Here is a 22529-nt window from a genome sequence, read left to right on the forward strand (position 1 = left end):
AAAGTCTAAAAAAAGTACAGAGATTTAAAGCAATACAAACCAGAAAACCAGTAAGGTGCAAACAAGACCAGTCACTTGTGCTCCCACCCCCAGCTTTACATTTATGTACACAGGCTGATGTGTACTTGTCCCATGTCATGACATAAAACAGGAATGCTGAGAGATCTTCAGCTGCCACCCTAACAGTGACACATTTGCAAAAATATTTGTTGCTTCCTAGAGCCAAATAACAATCAAATACAATGAATAAATACAAATAAATAACAATGAAAACAGAGCCCTTAACCTTGGCATCATTTTCCAGATTGTCAGTCCAGTACTCACAGATTACTCCAGTGTGCAAAGTAAATCTGAAGGAAGTGCAGATGATTCTTGACCTTCCAAAATTTCAACTTCCAGAATTAGTACACAAATTTAAAAAATAATTCAAGGACACCACAACTTCACAGGGAGAGAGGTATAGCTTGTTTTTTGACAACTACATAATGAAAACATTGCATATATTTGTGATGACCCTTCTGGGTGGGTCATCACAATATTCCAACTAGCGGAATGATAAAATTCTTCGATTAATTCCTAATTACTTCTTTAATTAGAAGAGAACAGTATTTCATGTAACATGCAACTCAGGTTTAAATGACCTCTTAATTTCATATGAGGAAATCCTTGATCTTCTGAAAGGCATTAAAAAAAAACAAGCAAATCTTACCATTTTGATGCCAGTGGAAAACGTGACTGGTTTGACAGGTTTGGGTTTTTCCAGCTGCATTTCTAGCTGAGTAGATCTGTCCTTATGCTGAGCTAAGAGCAGAGAGGCAGGAAGATCAGAGCTCTCCTGTAAACATATGAGGAACAAACTTGAGTCCTAAACCAAAACAAATATTAATTAACACTGCATATTCTTCAAAACTGCAAGCTGTGACTACAAGGCCATTGCTAGGAGAACAGCAGAATGCCAAATATCCTCTCCCTCAGAAAGAGTTTACAGAAAATGATCATTTTCAGTAATAAGAAAAAGCTGCAGCAACCCCATAAATCAGAGTAACCTGCAAACAACTATTTTTATAGAATTCACATTAAAGACAATATAACAGGCTCCTTATTCCAACTGGCCAATGCAACTGTATTTATTAAAATAAAAAAAAAATTAGAACTTAATCAGAGAAGGAATAATACTGAGTAGTATAACTTGGATCAGATGTTTATCTAAGACACATTCTTTCTACCAATGAACTCAGACCAGTTTGAAATTGTTTCCCATTAGATTTCACCTGAGGCCGTTTGGAAATGATCCTTGCTCTGCTCTGCACAATGGCACTATTGTAAGTGCAACCAACAGCATATTTATTTTCTCCTTCAGCAACTTATTTTTAGGGAAGCCAGCCAATTTTTAAAAATATATGTATAAAGTAGTAAAATGAATAGTTAAGCAAATGAATTACTTAAACTCTCAGGACAGAATGATTATTAACATACATATATGTAAGTGCATTCTTGAGAGAGTCACGAAATTATTGGCCAAGTAATTTTCTAAGAGACTAATGTGGCTATCTACATGCACACAGAAATCCTTGAGAATTCCTGGCTAGAATTACCGTGAAGTTGAGAGCAGGGAAGAAGTTCAGACAGATTCTTCCTGAACTGCTCTAGCACAGTATTTTATTCCTAAGGCCCTCACACATCACATTTACTTCTGTTTCAAAGAACCAAGCAAATACTGAACTATGAACCATATTTGTTACTCACAAAACCAAACAGATTTTATGAACAGGACTGTGATTTTTTTAATTATTCAGTTCAAGGTAGGAAGTTGGATGTTTCTAATGCCACAAGATGCCTTGCTGTTTTTATGGTACCTGGAGAAATCTTCTGAAGTGATCATGAAGAACAGTCACATTGTACACTGACTTTTCACATCATTCTTCAGTCTTTTTTCCTCTCTGTATTTTATTACACTGCCTTTGTCTTACCACTAGAATGCAAGTTAAAAGCAGAAAACTCTAACATGGCAAGACCTGGTCCAGAACCACAAATGCAACAACTAAGGCACAGGCTCCTACTTGCATTTCTGTGATTATCTAGGAGGAGGGGAGGGAAGATGCTGAAAACCTAAATTGTAGAGACATCTAATTTCTGTACAACTGGGAGAATTTTTGGACCACAAATGCACTAGTTTATAGCCTGCTTCTCTCAAGTGTTGTACATCTCTAACCACCATGCAATAGCATGTGCTGCCAGCTGTCAGCAGAGGTTAAGGATGTTGAATTCTTTCAATCACCAGGTTTAACATGTTGGGGGAGAAGGGAAGAGTGGAAAGCGTTCTCTTGTTCATTTTGTCCTTCATATTCCTTAAACTCTCACTGCATTTCTAATGGAGTGACTCAAGGGAGCCAACTTTTAACCAGCTTCTCCAGAGTTCACACAATGACCAGTAACCAGATTACACAACTGTGGGAAACCCACACTGTGCCAGCAAGGCACCACATCCTGATTGTTTGTCCTTTTGAATATGCACAGGGCCCTTCTGTTAACTATTAACACACGTGGAAGTTCCAACCCCGTGTTTATCCATACCAGCAATTTTCTGTATGGGAAAACAAACTGTCTACACTATGAACAAAGCTGGTTATACGCAACAATTTCTGAAAGATTTGTCTCAAAACCCTTGAGGTTCTGGATATGTGGATAAAAGTGTGGCTATGACGTCTTTAACACATTTGCCTGACTCCAAGCTATGCCACAGCTCAGGGAAAACCTGCTCCTCTGCCATGTGCTGCAATCCCATTGTGCTCATGCCTGGGAAGTATGGGCTGTTGAAGAGGAGAGGGCAAGTCCAATAACACACAAGGTATCTAAGAGATCGTCTTAGAATCCTCTGTATACACACAGGAGAGTTTGTACAGCACATAAAGAAAGTGCTTTAATATTTTACTCAGCCTGGATTATCCAAGACTATCGAAGGTTCAAAAAAAAACCCAAACAAACAACAACCCAAAAAAAACCCCACTCATATAACTCTTCCAGTGATACATAAAGTGCATTTGAGTCTGCAAGTCTAAATTACGACAGGGTATTGTGTAATAATAAAGTGAGAGGTTTTATTGTAAAACAGGTGACCTACAATGAAGGTAACATAGAAATTGCCTAATTTAGTACTGGGAGGCAAAAAGGACCAGACTGTTTTTCCAGTGGCCAGCAGAGCGTGGGTCTGCCCCGATGCCTTGCTCACCTCCCCAGCACTTCACACTGGCCTTCCCCTCCCTGCTCCCAGCCAAGGAGGGGTTCATGGAGCCTTGGCCCCAGGCCCAGTCCTTTCTGCACGAGCCCCTGCACTTCCCAGGCTGGCCAGAAACCAGGGCCCACTGCACAACATTTTAAATACCCAACATTTCTGTGCCTCTGGACTATCTAAATTTTCAGCTCTTTGAAGATGGCACAGTATTCTCAAACACTTTTGTACACAACTGAGACCTTTACTCCATATGAAACACCCATAAGTAACACATATAACGACTTGGAGCACCACGATGGCGAGGGAAGGGGCACCTCTCCCGTGAGGAAAGGCTGAGAGCATCGGGATTGTTCAGCCTGGAAAAGCAAAGGGTTTGGGGTAACCTCATTGTGGCCTTTCAGTATCTGAAGGGAGCTGACAAAAGATGGGGAGAGACTATTTACAACAGCCTGGAGCAACAGGACAAGGGCAAGAGGGCAGGTTTAGCTTGCACATTGAAAGAAATTCTTTACTGAGGGTGGTGAGGTCCTGGCACAGGTTGCCCAGAGAAGCTGTGGATGCCCCAACATGGTGAGTGTTCAAGGCCAGGTTGGATGGGGCTCTGAGCAATCTGCTCTAGTGGAAGTTTTTCCCCCCATGGCAGGGGGTTGGAACTGGATGGTCTTCAAGGGTCCTTCCAACACAAGCATTTCTATGACTCTATGAGATTTGTAGCTTCTTAAGATTTCAGCACCAAAGATAAAATTCATTTCTTGATAAGGAAAATACCTGTCATCTCTACATGTACAACACAAAAACTGTGTCTTAGATTATTTCTTGCTACCCAGTGGCAGGGGCAAACTTGAAAAAAAAAAAAAATTACCATGATCCAGTAGGTCTGGGGTGTAGGTTGACCACATCAGGTCCAAAGAAGATTCAAAACCAAGGTAAGGTTCCCACCTTCCTCTGCTCTCACTCTGCAGAGTCAGTGGTGTTACCAGTGGTATCTCTGTAGCCAGAAATTAATCCTTTTTGGTTTAGCACAAAACCAGCAACCATAGATATAAGATTGGTTTTTTTAAGTTAATTCTTTACACTGCTGCTGCTTATGCTTGGCTTTTGCTGCATTTCTCATTTAAGTTTTAGTTATGATCAGTTTCATTTTCAGATTTGCAGCACAGCATTAGAGGGATTTCAGAGACCATAGGAAATGTTTATTTGTTTAACAACCACTGGTTTTCCAGAGACTTTGTAAGTCATTACACAAACACTTCAGTGCTGGTTTTATAAACCTTAGAAATATTACAAAGCAAGTTTTGGCTCAAATTTAAGTTGACACTGCCCCTTCAGAAACAGAGACACAACTTGAAACTGTCCAGTTTCCTCCCTCAGCCTTTAAAAATCACCTTTATGTTGTTTTTAGAATATTAAGATATGTTTTAATAGCAATACATATGCAATCACAGTTGAAACTACCTATTTTAGTCATGTTTAAGGGTTATTTATAACTATACTTTCTGCAAGCCATCTGGTGAAGGTTTCCAATAAAACCAATTGCTGTGTTAAAAAAAAATAATAAAACAACCAAACACACATCACCACTGGTCTCTAGTCAGTTAGGAGTGTGTTTTAGAACAGGGTTTTAAAAAGTCAGAAACTAAAAATCCATATTCTGAGAAATTAAATTCACATTCATAGTGGAGTTTTTATTAATTGATCCACTATTCCTAATTGTGTGGACTGTAAACATATTTACCTTTAAAGTGAAAATAGATTGCTGGATGTAAAGATACAGGCTTGGGGGTGTTTTTTAAAGAACCTTTCTGCTCATCTTTGCTTTTGTCTACAAAAGGAAAACCAATGACAGGTTGCCAGGAATCCCGGCTTGGAGAAAGGCATCTCTTCAGGAGGTCCTGAATCTCCTAAATTACACTTAGATCCTCTATCCATGTCAGTGCCTTCTGCACTGGCTCCAAGAGGAACTCTATTTTTTCAGGAAAAGTAGAAAAGCATCTGTATCTTGAATAAGAGCTGACACTACAAAGCAGGAATTAACACTGTACTAGTGTGAGATGCATTGATATAAGAGATTGATATTTAGATATGCCAAGCAGCTTTAACCACACTGACACCGCTGAACACATGTGCATATGCATACATACTTCTTTTCTCTGATTTCCTTCAGAGTCTGTGTACACAGACTGAGCTCAAGGGTGTTAAACCTGTGAATGTGTGTGTATGCATGTCTGTACTCACACTCATATTGAAAAAATTTAGATGTGAATCTTGTTTAAGTGAGACACTGATTGAGTTTCTCTATGCCCACACATTACTGTATTTCAGATGCAGAATCAGTAAATTAACCAAGATTACCACAACTTCCTCCATTTGTCTATACAAACTTCACTCACTTCAAAAGGAGCCACTTGTACCAGAGAAGTTGCAGTAAGAGAACATGATGCACTCAAGGCAAGAAAACTTTTCATTGTAGTAGTTTTTGAATACAAAGGGACCACCAATCATTTAGGTGCTCTGACTGAGAAAGGGCTGACCAATGCTTGGATAACTCATGAGGTTACTGTCCCCTGCTCTCCACCATCTCCACTGCAGAGGTGGCTGAGTCAAGAAGCACCTCCTGGTGAACATTTTGCTTACACACCAGACTATCAGCCACGACTCAGAACTGCATAACAAGCCACCAGTGGTAGATTAAGTCTACAAATCCCAGAAGCACTCTTCACCCACTCCTTAGCTCACCAAAACCAGAGTGGTTTGCAACACTGAAATAAATAACAGGTGAGAGAATGGAAACACAAAACATGTGAAACAGGGACAGATGTGTTAACTCCACACCGTTAGCAGGGATAGAGATGAATGTCAATGCTACTGAGCATTCAAAGCCTCTGGTTTTGCTACTCACCAGATCATCCAGGAGTGCCTGTTTATTCTTCCTTTTTATCATCTGTTGTAGCTGTTCTTCCTTCTGCATGAACAGTCGCCTTTGTTCGCTTTCCTGCCGCTCCACCTCCAGAGCCTCCTCCAGCTCTTCCTGCTCCCGCGTCTGAAAGGGAAATCAGAAATCAGCTCACAGCCACCCCACAGCTCCACTGCCCACCAAGGGACCCAGGGCAGGCCATGCAAGAAAAGCAGTCAAATTCTACCTTTTAAAGCAGAATTTTAATCTGATTATGGATGATTATTCCACCTCCTTATTGTCTAGTGTAAAGTTAAGATTTTGAACTTGCTGCAGTTTGGATCTGACTCCTTAAATGTTAGAGAATGGGTTTTCCCTACACTTTCACTCTAAAGGAAGCCTCTCTGGACTCCCACATATCCTAATACTCAGTGATGTAAGTAGGGTTAACAAAAATATAATCCCACACTGCTATTACTGATTGCTCCACTCATCAGCTGCATCTTCTTTGCAAAGCACACCCTGTGCTCACCAGTGGTGTAGAAGAAAAAGGAGAAATTACAAAAATGTGACTATTAATAGAGAAGCCTATAAGTTTAAGCATGAATTGTGAAAATGTCACATTTTCAGAAAATAAGGAATTTTTCCTATAACCTGGGCTGCAGTCATGTGACATGAGATGAAAAGAAAGATTACTGGTACAAAATGACAAGTTTTTGTTACAGATCTATTTCTTGGCAAGTCTTTTTTTAACCTGTAAACTATTAAGTAATCTGTATCTGAAAATCACAATCAAAGAATAAAAAAACAGAAGAGGGCTCAGAGACAGGGGAAACTAAGAGCATTAAACAATTTTATAAAGAAGAGGGATCAAAAGAATGTCAGTTGGGTTGCAAGAAGGTATAAGGAGAAACATACAGGAAACATCTTCCAAATCTTCTCCATCAAAAATACTAGAGCAAAGGGAGATGCAGTAAAAATGGCGAGATAATTAAAATTTTATAAACTTAAATGGATGATTTATTGATGAAAGCAGTTTCAGCAAAACATCATAGGGGAAGACAATGACCTCTTCTCTGTGGTACCCAGTGACAGGACCCAAGGGAATAGCCTGACATTGTGTCAGGGGAGGTTTAGGTTGGATATCAGGAAAAGGTTTCTTCACCCAGAGGCTGGTTGGCACTGGAACAGGCTCCCCAGGGCAATGGTCACAGCCCCAAGCCTGACAGAGCCCAAGGAGTTTTTGGACAAAAACTGCTCTCAGGCACAGGGTGTGACTCTTGGGGATGGTGCAGTGCAGGGCCAGGAGCTGGACTCAATAATCCTTGTGGGTCCCTTCCAACTCAGTTTATTCTGTGATTCTGTGATCATTGAGGCCAAGAGCACAGTAAAGTTTGTTCTAATCATAAAACTGTATCACAAAGCCCAGCTACCTGATATAAGCCAGAATATGTAAAAAATATCCTTCTACCAGACAGATCAAGCCAGTGGGTCCCAGTGAGGCTCAGTTACCCCCTGGATGCAAGAGCTGGATCACCTCACAGATCTCATCACCTGCCACCGAGCCAACAGAAGCTGCTTCCATTTTGTAACTGGTGCAGTGACACTGGTGAAAAGCTGGTCACCAACCAGCAACCACCTGGAACTGGGCTCTCTTTGCATTTAATGAAAGGAAAAAAATAAACAGGAAAATCCCCAAACTGCTAACTGAGATTATGTCTGAGAATTAAGGGATTTAGTTAGTTCGGTCAACAGAACTGAAGAGCTCAGGGTTTTTGAGACATTCCAAGGCTCTTCCACATTTATCTCTAAAGACTGCCTGGAATTTGCACTGAAACAGAAGAAAACTTGTAGGGAAGTGCTGACAGACCTAGTCTGAAGAAACAGCCCAGAAAACTTATAGTCAGAAATAAGTAAACTGATAAACAAACCTAAACCAGAGCAGACTACAGGAAAATGGAAGAATAATCATGTGTCAGATCAAATTCTTTAGAGGAAAACCAAACAGAACAGTAAAACAGAAAAGATGAGTTCAACAGGCAGCAAAAGTTGTGTCCAGACTAAAGATAATCTAAACACAGTCCTAATATGTGAAGGAAAAGATGATGACAGTGAAGCCTGGAGTAAACTCAAGCCTACAAGTGAAGAAGTAAGAAGAAAGTAAAATAATGTTTCACCACATTCAGGAAAGGATAATCAAGAAAACATGCACATTCCCATCACAGAATTCAGACAAAACTATTTCAAGACTGCACAAAGCAGCAAGTGAAATCAAACATCTAGTGATAAAGTAGGAGGCAACAAGTTACCCTGTGACTGAAGAACTGCAAATACTTAAGGAAGAAACACTGGAAAAGTTGTAGTCCACTCAGGGTGCAAAGTTTTATAAATAAGAAATGTATATAAATATCTATATATAAAAAACACTTTATAATTACAAGAACACCAAGATTTTCATGCTTTTTTTCTGAACTAAAAGAGAAGAACAGTCTTAGGTAGAATGTATTTCCAGCAGAGATGGGAAAACAGAGTTCCTTATGAGAGGCATTAAGATCTCTGCATTCAGTTCTGGCCCCTTCTGCTTGCCAAACACGAATCCAAACTGGAGCAGGCAAAGGGTAACAAAAACAACAAGAGGGACGGAAAATATCTGTATCCCTCAGAAGCAACTGACTACAGAGGACAGAAAAATTTAAGTCAAGAATGTAGGGACAACGACTGGCCATAAGAAGTTTAGGCAAGAAAGTAGGACACCTTTCTACCATGGATGGAGTAAAGACATTCCAAAACTTGCTAAGAAGAGCTAGAGAGGAAAAGCACCCTTTCAGTTTTTAGGAGAGGGGTAAATTTATAGGCAAGATCATGCAGCTTTTGTAATAACCACTGTGTAAAGTCTATTATTATGTTTCAATTGTTGAAAAAGAAATTATGAATGTTTCAAATGTTAAAAAAGAAAAAAAAATGAAATTTCTCCAGCTCTCCAGTGAGTGTGGATTCCCACAGGCTTGCCCAGCTTCCAGCAGCCAGCCTCCAGCACAGCAGGACTGCAGAGCACAGCAAACAGAAGTCCTGGGGGCTTGAGTGGGTACAGGGTATTACAGAGCTGCTTGACAGGATCACACAGACCCTGCACAGGCTGTCAGAGTCACTTCCTTGAAGGGAAGGTGGGCTGCAGGCAGAGCATGCTGTTCTCACTGTGACCCCAGAGGCTGCAACTCCATTGTAAAATAAGACATGTAGCCAAAGCTTTGGCAGGTCTCTTCAAGCTCTGAAGCAGAGGATATTGCACAGTGTCAGAGACAGGATAACAGATCAGAGATGGACCCCTAGGGAAATTTCCTTGCCTTTAAAAGGAAGAGGTTCAAACAAACATTTTTCAGATTCCAATCTCCTCCTGTGAAATCCTAGAGCTAAAGAAATCACTCAGAGTTTTGCCACAGACTTCAGGGGAGTGAGGATATCACCCCTACTGATTTGAAAGCAAGTCCTTAGTGCAACTGCATTAAAACACAAAACCTTGTTATGTCACACTCTGGGCAGACATTTTCCTTCAAGAACTGATAACAATGTGTATTTTTATGCTGAAAAAATATTTACCAGATTAAACTTTTCCTACAGGAATAGATGCATGCAAGTTTATTTTTAAAGAACAAAATGATATGTGAGACATAATTTAATGAATGAATCTTCAAAGAGCCCTGTGTTTTGCATACAGATCATATATACAATATCCCTGATGTTACTGTTATCAGCTCTTGAACAAAAGTTTTAATGTTTGTTTCAACATCTTTCATTTTGAATTTTGCATAAAGCAGGCCTGTGCTTTGTCTCAATTTTACAACTCTCTCCTGGGAGCTTCATAATGTCTGAGTCTGGATTCCTTTTTTCCTTCAGATGAGAAAGGAACGATTGTCCTGGTGTAGGAATGAACTTCATCTCTCCTGGATATTGTCCAACGACACTGCCAGCACGCATGCCATGGTGATGTATTAGACACAGGCTCTACTGCCTGCCCCTCTCTTCAAGCCCTTCCCAAAACAAAGCATAACTACATTTCAACTATCAACCTCAATATTTAAATACAAAGAAATCTGCACAGTGCTTTCAGCTTTGAATTGTTTTAAGAAAGTACTCCACAAATCTTTAACAAATGAATAAAAATTGTAGGGGAGAGAAGTTAACTAACCAGTTTTAACTTATTCTTCTGAATGACTTCTTTGTTATCCTTTTGATACAGCTCCATTTTCTTTTTGGTGTTCTCCAAGTCCACATTGTTGGTCAAGTTAAATACTGCATAAATATTATAAAGAGAGAAAGCAAAAGTATTAGGCCAGCATGCATGCCCATGACAAAGAAACACTATTCTTGTGCTCTCTATCCCTTCTAGCCAGATATAAACATTGCAGTAACAGAACTTATTTAAACAAGCCCTATAAAGACACAGACGATCTGCTAAGTCACTGCACTTCAACAAAAGCCAGCAGAGTTTCTGTAGGTTTACACATCTGTAGGAGATTAAAATTTGAATCTTGCATCCCATTTTGTGACACTGGTAATGATACACATGAATAATCACCATACTATTCATAAAACATTGACCTTTTCAAGTAGCAGTTATAGCTAAGAACACAGTGAGTCCTGTAAAATTAAATTAGACCAAACACATGCATATTAAGACAAGGTTAGAAATTAAGTCATTCCATTTCACAGGGAATATCTAATGCACAAAGACTACAGTGGCTGTTTGAATTCTCAGGTACACAAAAAAAATTCACATTGCTTGATAACTTAAAAGGCACCAATGTACAATTACCTTTATTATGAGGAATCTGCAGATGCTTGCAGATTAATAGGTCATCTGACATTCTTTTGATGTCTCTCAATGGTAACAGGCTATATCTCATGTAATTATGAGCAAGCAGGGTCGGCCAGCAAGCTCCACAGTTTAGCACAACATTCCCAATTATCTACACATGGCACAGACGATATCTCAAGAAATTGAACAGTTTCTATAATCAACAGCTTGAAAGATGTAGATGGTTTGGATGATTAGTAATTTGATGCAATGCCTGAGCCCTTCACCTCTAGGTCACTGGTTCATTTGTGGGTCAAGTGAATTCCAGCTGAACGCCGTTATCACTGGGAAGTCACTTGGTGATCCCTGTCCAGAGTGGATGCTGGGCTCATGCCTGTGGCCTTAAAGCTCCTGAACAGTGCCAGCACACAGCACTCAAAGCCTCCAAGAGCTCTGTCATGTGGCTACAAGAGCAGCGAAGTTTGTGCTGCCACTGATAAATCCTTCTCAAGAAACAACCACACAGTGACTGTGCTACATCAGACCCTGTGGAAGGGAAGGAAGTTCTTGTGAAAACACCAGCATGGGACTTGGGAGATTTTGGTGCAGTTCCTTCTTGCCAGGCTTTTAGGCAACCAGGGCCAAACTAACCCTGGGCAGAGGCACCACTGCCAAGTCATTTGTACCAGTGAGGCTGCTAGGGAGGAACAGAAGGAAGCAGCATGAAGTCTGTTGTTACTCATCAGGATAACACACATCTCAGTTTGGGGAAGATCCTATCCCTTCCTTCATCCTCTCCACAGGTAACACAGGTGAAATTAGCATTTAGGAGGGTTCTAGGCAAACCAAACCAAGAGTAGCCCAGACTGGCAAACCAGGTGAGAGCAGAGAAGGAAACATCAAGAGATCAAAGCCAGGAGCAAATGGAGATAAGAAGAAATGGGAAGGTCCAAAATGGTAGAGTAGTGGGATGCAGCTCAGTTCTACAAGCCCAGCTCACTACCACCAAGAGAGGCATTCCTGCTCTTGTGCTCCTGTCCCCAGGAACAGGCCTCACCCTTTCCCCTGCTCTGACTCCAGAATTCCCCTGGATGCTTTGCAGTGTCAACAGAAATCCTCCAGTAACCTGAACTGGCTCAACACAGGGGTCAGGCAAGTACCAGAGAGGGTACCAGGGAAGTAATTAAAGAGTACAGATGGGAATAGGAATATTCTCTTTCCAGGAGTTATCAAACCACCACCTCATTTTACTGTTATTAAAAATTTCCAATTTCTTCAAATTGCAAAAAAAAAGGGCTCAGCAAGATACAGCTGAAGAACTTCCTAACCTTAAGTTAAAAACCCAAATTGCTGTATTTATTTTTCCCCTTTTCTAAATAATAAGCAATATCAAGAGGACTGACATTTCAATTCAGCCTGGCTCCTGAATCAGCTGAACTCTTCCAGCCCCACCCCAGCATCCTCAGTTCAGAGGGAAGATCTAAGATGGAGGCTGAGTTTGTGCTTTAAGAATTTCAGAATTAACACCTGAGTTGAATTTTGGAACTTCGCTACTGTTCCTGGGCAGATTGCTGGGCCTCTGTACTGGAGGTCTCCCATTGGCAAGAACCACAAGGGGAATAAAGGTTCCTTCGTCCTATACACCACCTGCTGTATCTCCATACTATAGCTACAGCCAGCACTTCTCCCTGGGGTCTTGATCTCATCCCAGATGGAACCTCTGGGCACTGCCATAACCCAAACAAGCCATTCAAAGTTCAGCTCCTTGGTTTTTGGGAGTAAGTTACCTATTCCAAATGTTTTGGGGCTTTTTTCCTCTCCAAAAGGCATAACATTTTCCTATTTCATATTGTGACAAACACTTTCTGGTCATAGCAACCTCTCCTTAGTAAAGCACATTATTTTACCCTTATGTTTAGTAATTTAATGGAGATCTGACCTCCCCATTTCCAGCCTACAGTTGCCCACTTACAAGAAGTTTTAATATTTGAGTATTAGGGGAGAGAAGAAGTGTCATGTGAAAATGCTGGCATATAACCAGACCAGGGCTCTGCAATGACAGCAGCTGCATGGGAATGTCAGCACTTCCTACAACTTAAATCCTCACAGCAGCTCTCTAAACTCTTCAATGACGACACAAGAAAGAAATAGCATATGAGCCATGCTGTGCTAGCAGGATGCCCAGATGCCACCTTCAGGTGCACGAGGAGATGCCAAATTGCCTTTAGGCTCCTGAACATTGTGAATATTTCTCTAAAAATAAATCCAGGAATAAGCTGGTGATCTCTGTTTTGCAACTATTGCTGCTGGAAACCTTCAGGGTTTGTTTTTTTTACTTCTTTCTCAGTTATCTTTAATAGGTTCAACTAGTCATAATTTGGCCTATAAAACAAGAAGCTTAAGATTTAAAGCTCATACTGGGGAAAAGCAGGCATGTTTTAAACACACGCAGATGCCTACCTTTATTAAGAACTACTTACAAAAGTGTATTTTGGTACTTCACAGGAAGTAACATTTCTATCTAAAAAAATCTATTTCTGCATCAATGTTTGAGAAATTTTTAGCAGCCACCTGCACAGTCACCCTAACAGCCCACTGCTCTGCTCATGGCAAGGTGGAAGTGTTTATCCCCTCCTTGTTTTCCTGCTGTGGCTGGAACCAAACCACAGCTACGACCCCCTCAGCAGTCAGATCTGCTCACACCACACTGACTCTGCTCTGTCCATCTTATTCTGCTTTGTCACTCAAGGTTATTGTAGGACACCAGCAACCAGAGACTCAAACTTCCAGCACCCTCAATGGCCAGAGCAAATTTGTCCCAGAGAAGACTGATACATAGTCATTGATGAGGAGCACTGTTCCGGTCCTAAGCATCTCCTCCTCAACACTGAGTTATCCACATTTCAAGAGTGGAAACACTTAAGAGCTACATTTTGTTGTAAGAGTGGAAACAGTGTCAAAAAAGTGAAAAAAAAAAGTAAAATGGTGGAAAGTGTAACACTGTAACCTGGATCTCTTACAGCAACAGTGTCAACAGCTGCCCTTTAGTGCATGAAAACTGCATCTCCCCTCCCACAATAAACACCTACCAGCAAAACAAGTTGCTCTTTGACACTGCATGGTTACCAGCCAGCCAAAACATCTTTCAACATATTTTCTAATAAATTTTTCATGAGCTTCAAACGTCTTTTCATCAATATTTATAGAATACAAATTCTTGCCATTGTATCCTCACAATTACAGCTGACAAGTCTGTTTTGCAAGGGGCACTAGGGCACAAAAAATAATTAAGATATTATTTCCCTCTCTTGTCCCTTGTCCCCTCCACAAGTTACTTGGCATTTAAAACCCAACAACTATAAAACCAAAGAACACAGTTGCTAATACTCAACACACTAACTTTTACAGAGCTAGGACTATGCAGCACTTTTTTTTATTTGGCCTGCTTTGAGTTTTGCCAGAAATTTATTTTAAATCTAATTCTTAACTTTAAAAAAAAAAATAAAATATAGAACTAGAAGAACTAAAAAGAGTTAAAAATCCCAACTCATATGCTACACCTACCCTGAAAAAATATTGGTGTAGATCTGAATATGAGTGGCAAAGCAGATGGCTGATTTGAAAAGGTTTCAAAGAGAAGACAGACTTATTTTTGTCAATGTTGAAATATAGCATAAGCCGATATAAGAGGCCTGAAGCCCTTCAGGGAAAAGAAACAGAAGCTGTTTTGTATGCAACAATTATTTATCTACTTATCCATCTCACATTGGTTGGTTTATAAAATGACTTGCCTTGAGACATCTGTTAAGTATAACAGGAAGACTATTGTGTTTTTGTGAAACATTTCATTCTATTTAGGTGAAACTTCCAACTTCTGAAATTCAGCCTCTACAGGGAGACTTTCTCTGCTTTTCAAAACAACACTGATTATACAATTCTATAACAAATGGAAAAATATTTTCCCAGTTATAAAAAAGAAAATGAGACAAAAATGTTAATTAAATGGCACAAGAATTTGTCCAGAGACATAACAGTATAAATGAATATCACTGCACTACAGGACTCAGTCCCTCAAAATCTCCCTGTTTTAGACTAAGACTAAAAACTATTAGCATTAGTTCGTTATAAGCAATATTGCTCCCATCCTACTATAACAACCCCTTAATTATCATCTTTATAAAACCCCAGATTGGGAATGGCAGAGTGCTACAGAGGGAGACAACCTCATCCTCAGTCTGCCTGGGATACCCCAGGCTACTGTGGCACCTTCTCTTGGTGCTTTTAATGCCTGATCCCTGTACTTTTAAAAGGAGTAGGAGAGGGATGAGGGGGAGAAAAGATGGAAGAGAATTTAACAGGTCCCTTCCAACCAACATTTCTGGGATTGTAACAAAATAATTATCAGAAACAAAAGAAAACCCACAGTTAAGCCAGAAAAGTCTAGTTAGGTATTAATAATTGTTTCTGTTTATCCTCAGTGGTCTTGTATTGAGTCAATAATTTTTCCAGAAAAATTGCATGGTAATGAATGATTGAAATCACTCAGCCCGAATCAGTCTAAGAAAGACCATTTTGGCTGGAAGTGTGAAATCTCTGTTCACATGAGATGACTGAAACAGATCTCTAATAAAGCTGCCCAATTTCCAGCTCGGTTATTGCCTTTGTCAGGACCAGCAACACCATCCTCGAGAACACACACACAGAAGGGAAAAAAACTAAACCACAAAACAATAAACAGCACAACCCACAAGTGATCACAGATAGCAAAACCCTTTCTATCCAAGGATCACTTGTGAGATAAGTGTTCTGAGCAAGACAAGTCAAGAGGCAGCCGGTATTGCACAAAGTCTTGGAGGAGTAGGGAGATACAGGAACACACAAATAACAGCAGCCTCCTTCGGAGCTGAATGCAGTGAATGTTTTTAAAAGCAGCAATTACCGCTAACAATTGTGTTGCGGTAATGCCTGGGGGCCTCACTCAGGTACCAGGAGAAGGTGCCAGGCACAGGCTGGGAGGCGGGTCCTGCTCCGGAGAGATTTCACACACAGGGCTTAGAAAAACGGCCACAGATACTCTGGGGAAGAAGAAATACTTGGGGGAAATAGAAAACTTTGTAGAAAGAGCAAGAGAATTCACATTGTGCCCAAAGAGTGCAACTTGTATCAAGACTCAAAGGTTTAACCATGTCCCTCTCATCATATGGGCACAGACCTGACCCACTCAGATACATGCTGTCCACACCTTTCCCAAAGGCAGGTTTTAACTCTCACTTTATTTTTATTCCTTGTGCTAATGACAACAAACTGTGTTTACAATGTTCTCAAATTGGCCAACCGATTTTTCTTCTGAGGAAAACTTGCGTTAAAATGTGTTTTTTATTTAAAGCCTTGTTTAACACATTTTAGCCCAAAGCATTATTCACTGGCTACACTCTAAACCACTTCAAAAACGTGGTTTTTATAATAGAAATCTTTAAAGGTGACTATCCTAATGTTTGTTTGACCTTCCCACACACACGTGCTGCTGCTGCACCACCCAACTCTTCTATTTCAACAGAAAAGGTCTGTAGGTATTAAACAGCTGATATGAAGGGGGAAAATGTGTTTGAAGTGAGGTCAGCAATTGCTCTGTCTCATTCCATTTCAAGTTTTGGAGCTGACCTACCTGAAATATTTAGAAGACCTATCAGAATCAGGCTCACATGAAATACACCTATACAGCATGTTTACATTTTGTCTCTGCTAAGCACCTACTTTATTTAAGCCCCCGCAACAACTCCAGAAACAAAACCTTCCAGCAAAGAGGAAAAAAGTTAAAGCTGCATATTGACCATCTCACAGAAAAACTGAAAGTTTGGGGCAGGGGGAGAGAGGGGAAATCCAGTTCCCTGTCCCCCTACCTTCCCAATGTGACAGCTTGAACAACCACCGCCAGCTACTGCCAACCTGCTGAGTGTTGGCTTCACTGTGTTGGCACTTCACTTCACTTCAGTGTTGGCAAAACTGCCATGCACATCCTTTCTTTTCCATCTTGTAGCCCAGTTTTTCACATGAGCAAGCAAGCAGGGAATTCAGAGACACGCAAAAATGAAATTACTACTCTCAAAAGTAAAATGTGAGATTATCATAGAGTCAAAGACACTTTTAACACATTGTTCAGTCACACCATTCACAACACGCACTGGAAAAAGTCACACCAAACAACTGCCAGGTGGGGAATTCTTCTCAGGAGCACAGCAGGGATGGGCTTGGAGAGAAATGTCCAATGGGCTTTATCACCAGGGAGAGAGAACAGAGCCTGAACTCTTGCCTAAAGTGGTGTTGAACATAACCTGTCCTCTGGGATCTGTCTGGAGCTGGTAGATCATAAATGAACCCATTGACAGTGAAAATTAAGAGCCTTCTGACTGCACCCCTTCTTTCCTCTCATCACCCTGGTTGCTACATGAAGGAACCGGGATGCAGTTGGACTTCCAATTCTTTTAGTATTTTAGGTGTCCCTCTCAGGTAACTAACTCCAATTCCTAAAAACTCTATCAAGCTTCTTCATTATGTATTTGCAGGGCCAAAACAACTATTGGCCAATTCACTCTTTTTTATAAGGTTACCAAGACCAGCCAGGTTTCTGCTGCTTCTAAACCAAGTTCCCAGTACAGGCTTTGGAACCATTTGCAATGTAACCACCTAATCCCAAGAGCTGTAGAATCACAACATCCTGCACAAATTCATGAAGTTCAGACAATTTCACGCAAAACTTCAACTCCCTTGTTACAGATGTTGAAAAGCCCTGCAACAGCAGTTAAGTGGGAAACTGTATTTAATGCTACATAAATAAATGCAGTTTTGCTTTCCATATGCACACAGATTCTTCCAGGATCCTCGGGCCATTCTTTCTATTCACTCCCTCCTTCCCCCATACCATTCCAAAAAATATACAAACAAAGCTACACCCACATCATCTCCTCCAAATATTTGGACCCATGTGAGTGTGAGTGGTGTTTCCCAGCCACACAATTTGGCTTCCCAGCCTCAGCCTTCTGATGCCAACAAAAACACGATACACTGCTCACAGCAGTAAGTGTACTGGATACTTTTCTACAAAACACCATAGGGCAAAAAGGAGCAAGGGCTCCTTTGAGAATTGAAGGAAAAGTGGCATCTCCATGGTTTCCTCCAAATCCCATTCACTGCCCCTCCTGCATGCTCTAAGTCACCTCTTCTTCCTCCAGGTCAAAAAAAAAAAGAAAAGCCTCAGAAGCTCATAAAAACCAAGAAGAAACCATTTAGGAGTTACTCCTTTGAACACATCCTTGCTTTTCTAAGCAAAACCCATCACTCCACCATAAATCACAAGTCACCCTAAGAAGAAAATCATCTCTGTTGATAACATTGTCCCTTCCCCACAGGGCAAAGTTCTGCTTCAGCTAATCCAAAGAGAAAGAAATCAACGTCTGTTCCTAAACCTTCTCCTTCTGCACAGCAACATAAAATGCTACCACAGTGGTACGTAAGGTCATGAGCTTCAAAGCAGCTTCAACTACTGTACTTGCAGAAGCAAAAATGATGAAAGACACCATATGGCTTCTGTCATGGTAGATAAAGCTAATGGAGGCATATAATGAAAATTTCAATTTCTCCTTTCTTTGTTTAATTTTTGCCAGTGCAGCACTGACAGTCCCCTGCAAGCCTTTCTTTTCCAGCTATAGAGCACTGCTTCCTCTTTGGACTGTGGTTTTTTTCCTGGCAGATAAAATGTTTTACTTAACAATGTCCTACAGTTCAGCAAATATGATTAAAATCCAGAAAAAAAATAATTAGATAAAAATCTGATACTATGATAAATCATATTACAGAAACTGAACTTAGACATTCTCACAGGCAGCTGAGTCAGAAGATAAAAGCCTATGGTCTCATAAGCACAGCACATCAAAAATGCAAGCATTAAGACTTACCAATTTCTTCTATTTCTTCCAAGAAATCATTATATTCATCTAGAGTGGGAAAGTCTTCCTCTCTTTTATTGTATCTTTGAGAGAAGAGAAAGAAGTATTTATACAACATAGAAAGATGCCATTTCCATTCAACAAGGCTTTGGCTACAAACTGATTAAGCATTGATCTAGTTTTATCAAATATGTGCTTTGTGACTCCCAAACTGACCAGAATCTTTAATAGGAGACAGAAGTGCCTGTTCCAAAGGAAAGGAGGCAGCCTGGAAGAAATCAGTGCTATCTTTGCCTATTGTTTGCCAATTCCTTTTCCAGGGTTACAGGTAAACATGAGCACAGAGGCCAAGATAGAGTAACTCCCAGCCAGCCTCTTAAAAAAGGCAGAGACAAAAGTAACACCCACAGAAAAAAAGCCTTTCTAGAACTATTGGAAAAAGGAGTTTGGCTTTGTGCCAGCAACAGAAAGCATATGTCAGCAGCAAACCGAAAACGCTACACAATTATCTCATTTCGTATCAATAAACCATTCCAGTGCTCATATTCACCTCTTCAGAGCTGGAGAAAGTAAAAAGATGAAGGGACAACTGGCTTAGAACATGGACAGCCTTCGAAAGTCAAGACATGCAGACTTTCTTCCCAAGAAAATAGAAAGCTGAGATTTTGGCTGATCTGGGGACCGTGACACCCAGGAATATAAAAATCTCATCCCAACAACTCAGGCCAAATTCCAATTTGGGGGCATTTTTTCTGCCTCCTAAAAACTAATCTGGCAAACCCAAGTGGGCCAAGTATTTTCTAACTAAACTTCATTTCATATTTACTGAGCTCAGTTGACTTATTCCAGTTTGACTTCTGTGCACTTCAGTAGACTTTAAAATCCAACATCAAAATTATTACTCCTTTCCACATCAGCATCTTGGTATTCAGTGGCACAGTGTCCCCACATCTCAGCAACATCATGTTATTCATTTACTATTGTACCAAGACTTAGATAAAAGCTGACAAGCCTACAATTTACCTGTAAGTTCACTTATGCACACACAACTCTCTCTGGGTTGTTAACATTTATCAGATTTTCTTCTATCAAAACACCAACTGGCTCACTTATTTTCCTTATAAAATGCTGCTTCCTGGCCACAAGGAACGAAATGCAATTTTAGACCTCATTTATCTCAATTCCAAGAGCTTTCAAATCTGCATGACAGACTGGTAACACCAGGCTTGTAAGGAACCATTTCCACTAACAATTGCTGTGTGAAGCAAAAAAACAATGTGAACTCTCTTTTTCCCATTTTGATTTTGAAGGGAACTGGCCTTCAACTCTCAGAACAGGTCCCCAGGCAACAAAACAATCAAGGTCCTGTTTCTTGCTCTACTGCCATGTTCACCCCCTCAATATCTAATCATCTCCATTTAGGAGCCAAGTCTTTGCCAAAGAAGGCCACACAGAAACACCCAATATTTTCTAATGCTAAGCAGGAACCCCACAAGGCTAAATTGAGAATTCAGCTCCCAATAGTTGCACAAAATTAGATTCTCTGAAATCCCTCCATGATAAATGGAGTCAAGTCTCATGGTTTGTCACTGAAAAAAAAAAGAAAAACTTCCTCTGTGCTACTAAATGAGTCAATTTTTTTAAATTGTGATCCATGAAATACATCCATTTTCTGTTCTTTTGAATGGTGACACGCACATTTTCAGCACTTTCTTCCGGATTTCCACTTCCTTGTCAACAGCAGGATCCTCAAAGAGCTGTACCCTGAAGTTACTCTTCCTCAGGGGGGTATCACACTCGTGGCAGTTCCCAGCCCCTCTCACAAAGAGCAGGTCCACGCAGCTCTCGCATCTGTGGGAGAAAGGAAGGGGTGCAAAGGCATGCAGATGTTAAACAGGAACTGAAACACAGGACTGCCCCCTTTTTTTGCTGTTTGCACAGCACATCTCCCCTGGATTTCACAATTTCTGCAGCACCCATCAATGGCAGGAGGCCATGGCTCTCCACCCTGGCTGAAAAGCACAGCCTCAGCAGCACAAACACATTGATTCTCCCTGCCCAACAACTCCGGCTCTTTGCTGGGACCAAACATTAATCCGAACAAAATGATGGGGTCTGTATCAAGGGGAAGCTTATTTACTGACACCAGCAAACCCATTTCACATGGGCCAGACTGCAATATCCTTATTTACTCTAAGCACCACCTCGCTGCACAAAAAACCCAGTTTATTTTCTTGATGCAGTGCAAGGAGAACTCAGTCCAAGCATGGATACAAATCTTGCCTGCAGACTTCCAAGCATCTGCCAGTCCTATCACAGAGAAACTGCTACAACAAACAGGAGCTAAACTCCAGCCCAGCAAAGCTAAAAAAATCAAAATAGCATTTCAGTCAGCAACAAGCTTTATGCAGCTCTCCTAAGCCTTCTGGTAATACTTTTTAAATTGCACATAAAATAAACTTTACGTAGAGGCTGCACAGAAATAAATCAAAAATACCTTTCTGCTTTTATTTCTCTTGACCTAATAAAGACTTCAGATTTTAACAAGATACTTGCTGACCTGTCAGTTGGCATTTACTAAAGGAAGAACACGTAACAAGAAAGCTGATTTTAAGAAAAAAAAGTACTTGGTTAGTAATAATGTGCAAATTTCTAGCAGAGGACAACACCTGCTGCAGTCATTTCCTTGCTGGGGAGGCAAAGGGGTGCCTATTTATAGCTTCGCTATACTGAAGCCAAAACAGTTGTCCATTAAGGGCTAAGCCACGTTTTGCCTTCACAAACCCAGCACAAAAGCTAAACAAGTTAAGAGAAACAGCACTGACATGGCTGAGAAAGATCTTAAACAAAACTTTCACACTGCTGACCTACCCCCAACTAAACTGGTTCCAGTCCTTACAGAGGCAGAGATGAGGAGAGCCAACCAGTTTTACCCAGATTCTGTTTTCAAGATTAGAAAGTGCAAAACAAACACAATTGTACCTCACAATTAAAAAAAAAAAAAAAAGGGTAAATTTTTTTGTTGTTGTTAACACATGGAGAACTACAGCTTCAGCCTGCATCTTTCACAGCAGCTGCCAGTGTTAAAGAGCAAACCTTGAATTTACTTGGGCATTTTCCTGCTCCAGAATTCCTTTAATTAGAAAACAAAGTGTATTTACATATACAAATTATCTGGGTAGGGAAATACCCAACTTCATTAGCACATTAGGCCTAAAATTCAGAAGTTGCTGGAACATGGACTCAACAAAATACTGAGAAATTAGTGTAAGGCCCATAGAGAAAGCAATTTAGGCCCCCACTATAGGAGAAACAATAGTAAATGCAAGAGAGCAGGCAAGGCAAGGAAAGGGTTTCTCCTTCCTCCCCCAACCTGTCCATGCATGCAGGAGCCCAACATAAGGACAGCTTCACTGTCTCCTTCATTTTGGCAGCTCGTGCTGTTTATGTGTCTCTCTCAACACAGCAGCCAAAGCACAGACAAGTCCCTGCCTCCTTTTTCCTAAGTTATAGAATAAAGAGAGTAAAACGACAGAACTCAGCAGGTGGATCCAAGTGCAGGTGTTTGTATCTTTTTTTTATCATGGTCTTGCCTAAGGACCAACCAAACAGGAGCTCCATGTGCAGGATATTATTCACAGACAGTAGCACCTGAAACTACTTCAC

General features: G+C 40.6%; 1 protein-coding gene across 2 annotated transcripts in view; it reads right to left on the reverse strand.

Annotated features, from left to right (window-relative positions):
* MNAT1 (MNAT1 component of CDK activating kinase) overlaps window positions 1-22529 on the reverse strand; it is a 117971-nt gene that overhangs the window by 63100 nt on the left and 32342 nt on the right. For both annotated transcript variants that reach the window (XM_069018507.1, XM_069018508.1), the window contains exons 2-6: window positions 20562-20714; window positions 18873-18946; window positions 10312-10415; window positions 6132-6272; window positions 710-835 (exon numbers count right to left, since the gene is read on the reverse strand). In XM_069018507.1, the coding sequence (XP_068874608.1) occupies window positions 710-835; window positions 6132-6272; window positions 10312-10415; window positions 18873-18946; window positions 20562-20714 (598 nt within the window). The remainder of the gene's footprint in view (window positions 1-709; window positions 836-6131; window positions 6273-10311; window positions 10416-18872; window positions 18947-20561; window positions 20715-22529) is intronic.

Source organism: Aphelocoma coerulescens, chromosome 5 (genome assembly GCF_041296385.1).
Source record: "Aphelocoma coerulescens isolate FSJ_1873_10779 chromosome 5, UR_Acoe_1.0, whole genome shotgun sequence".
NCBI lineage: Eukaryota > Metazoa > Chordata > Aves > Passeriformes > Corvidae > Aphelocoma > Aphelocoma coerulescens.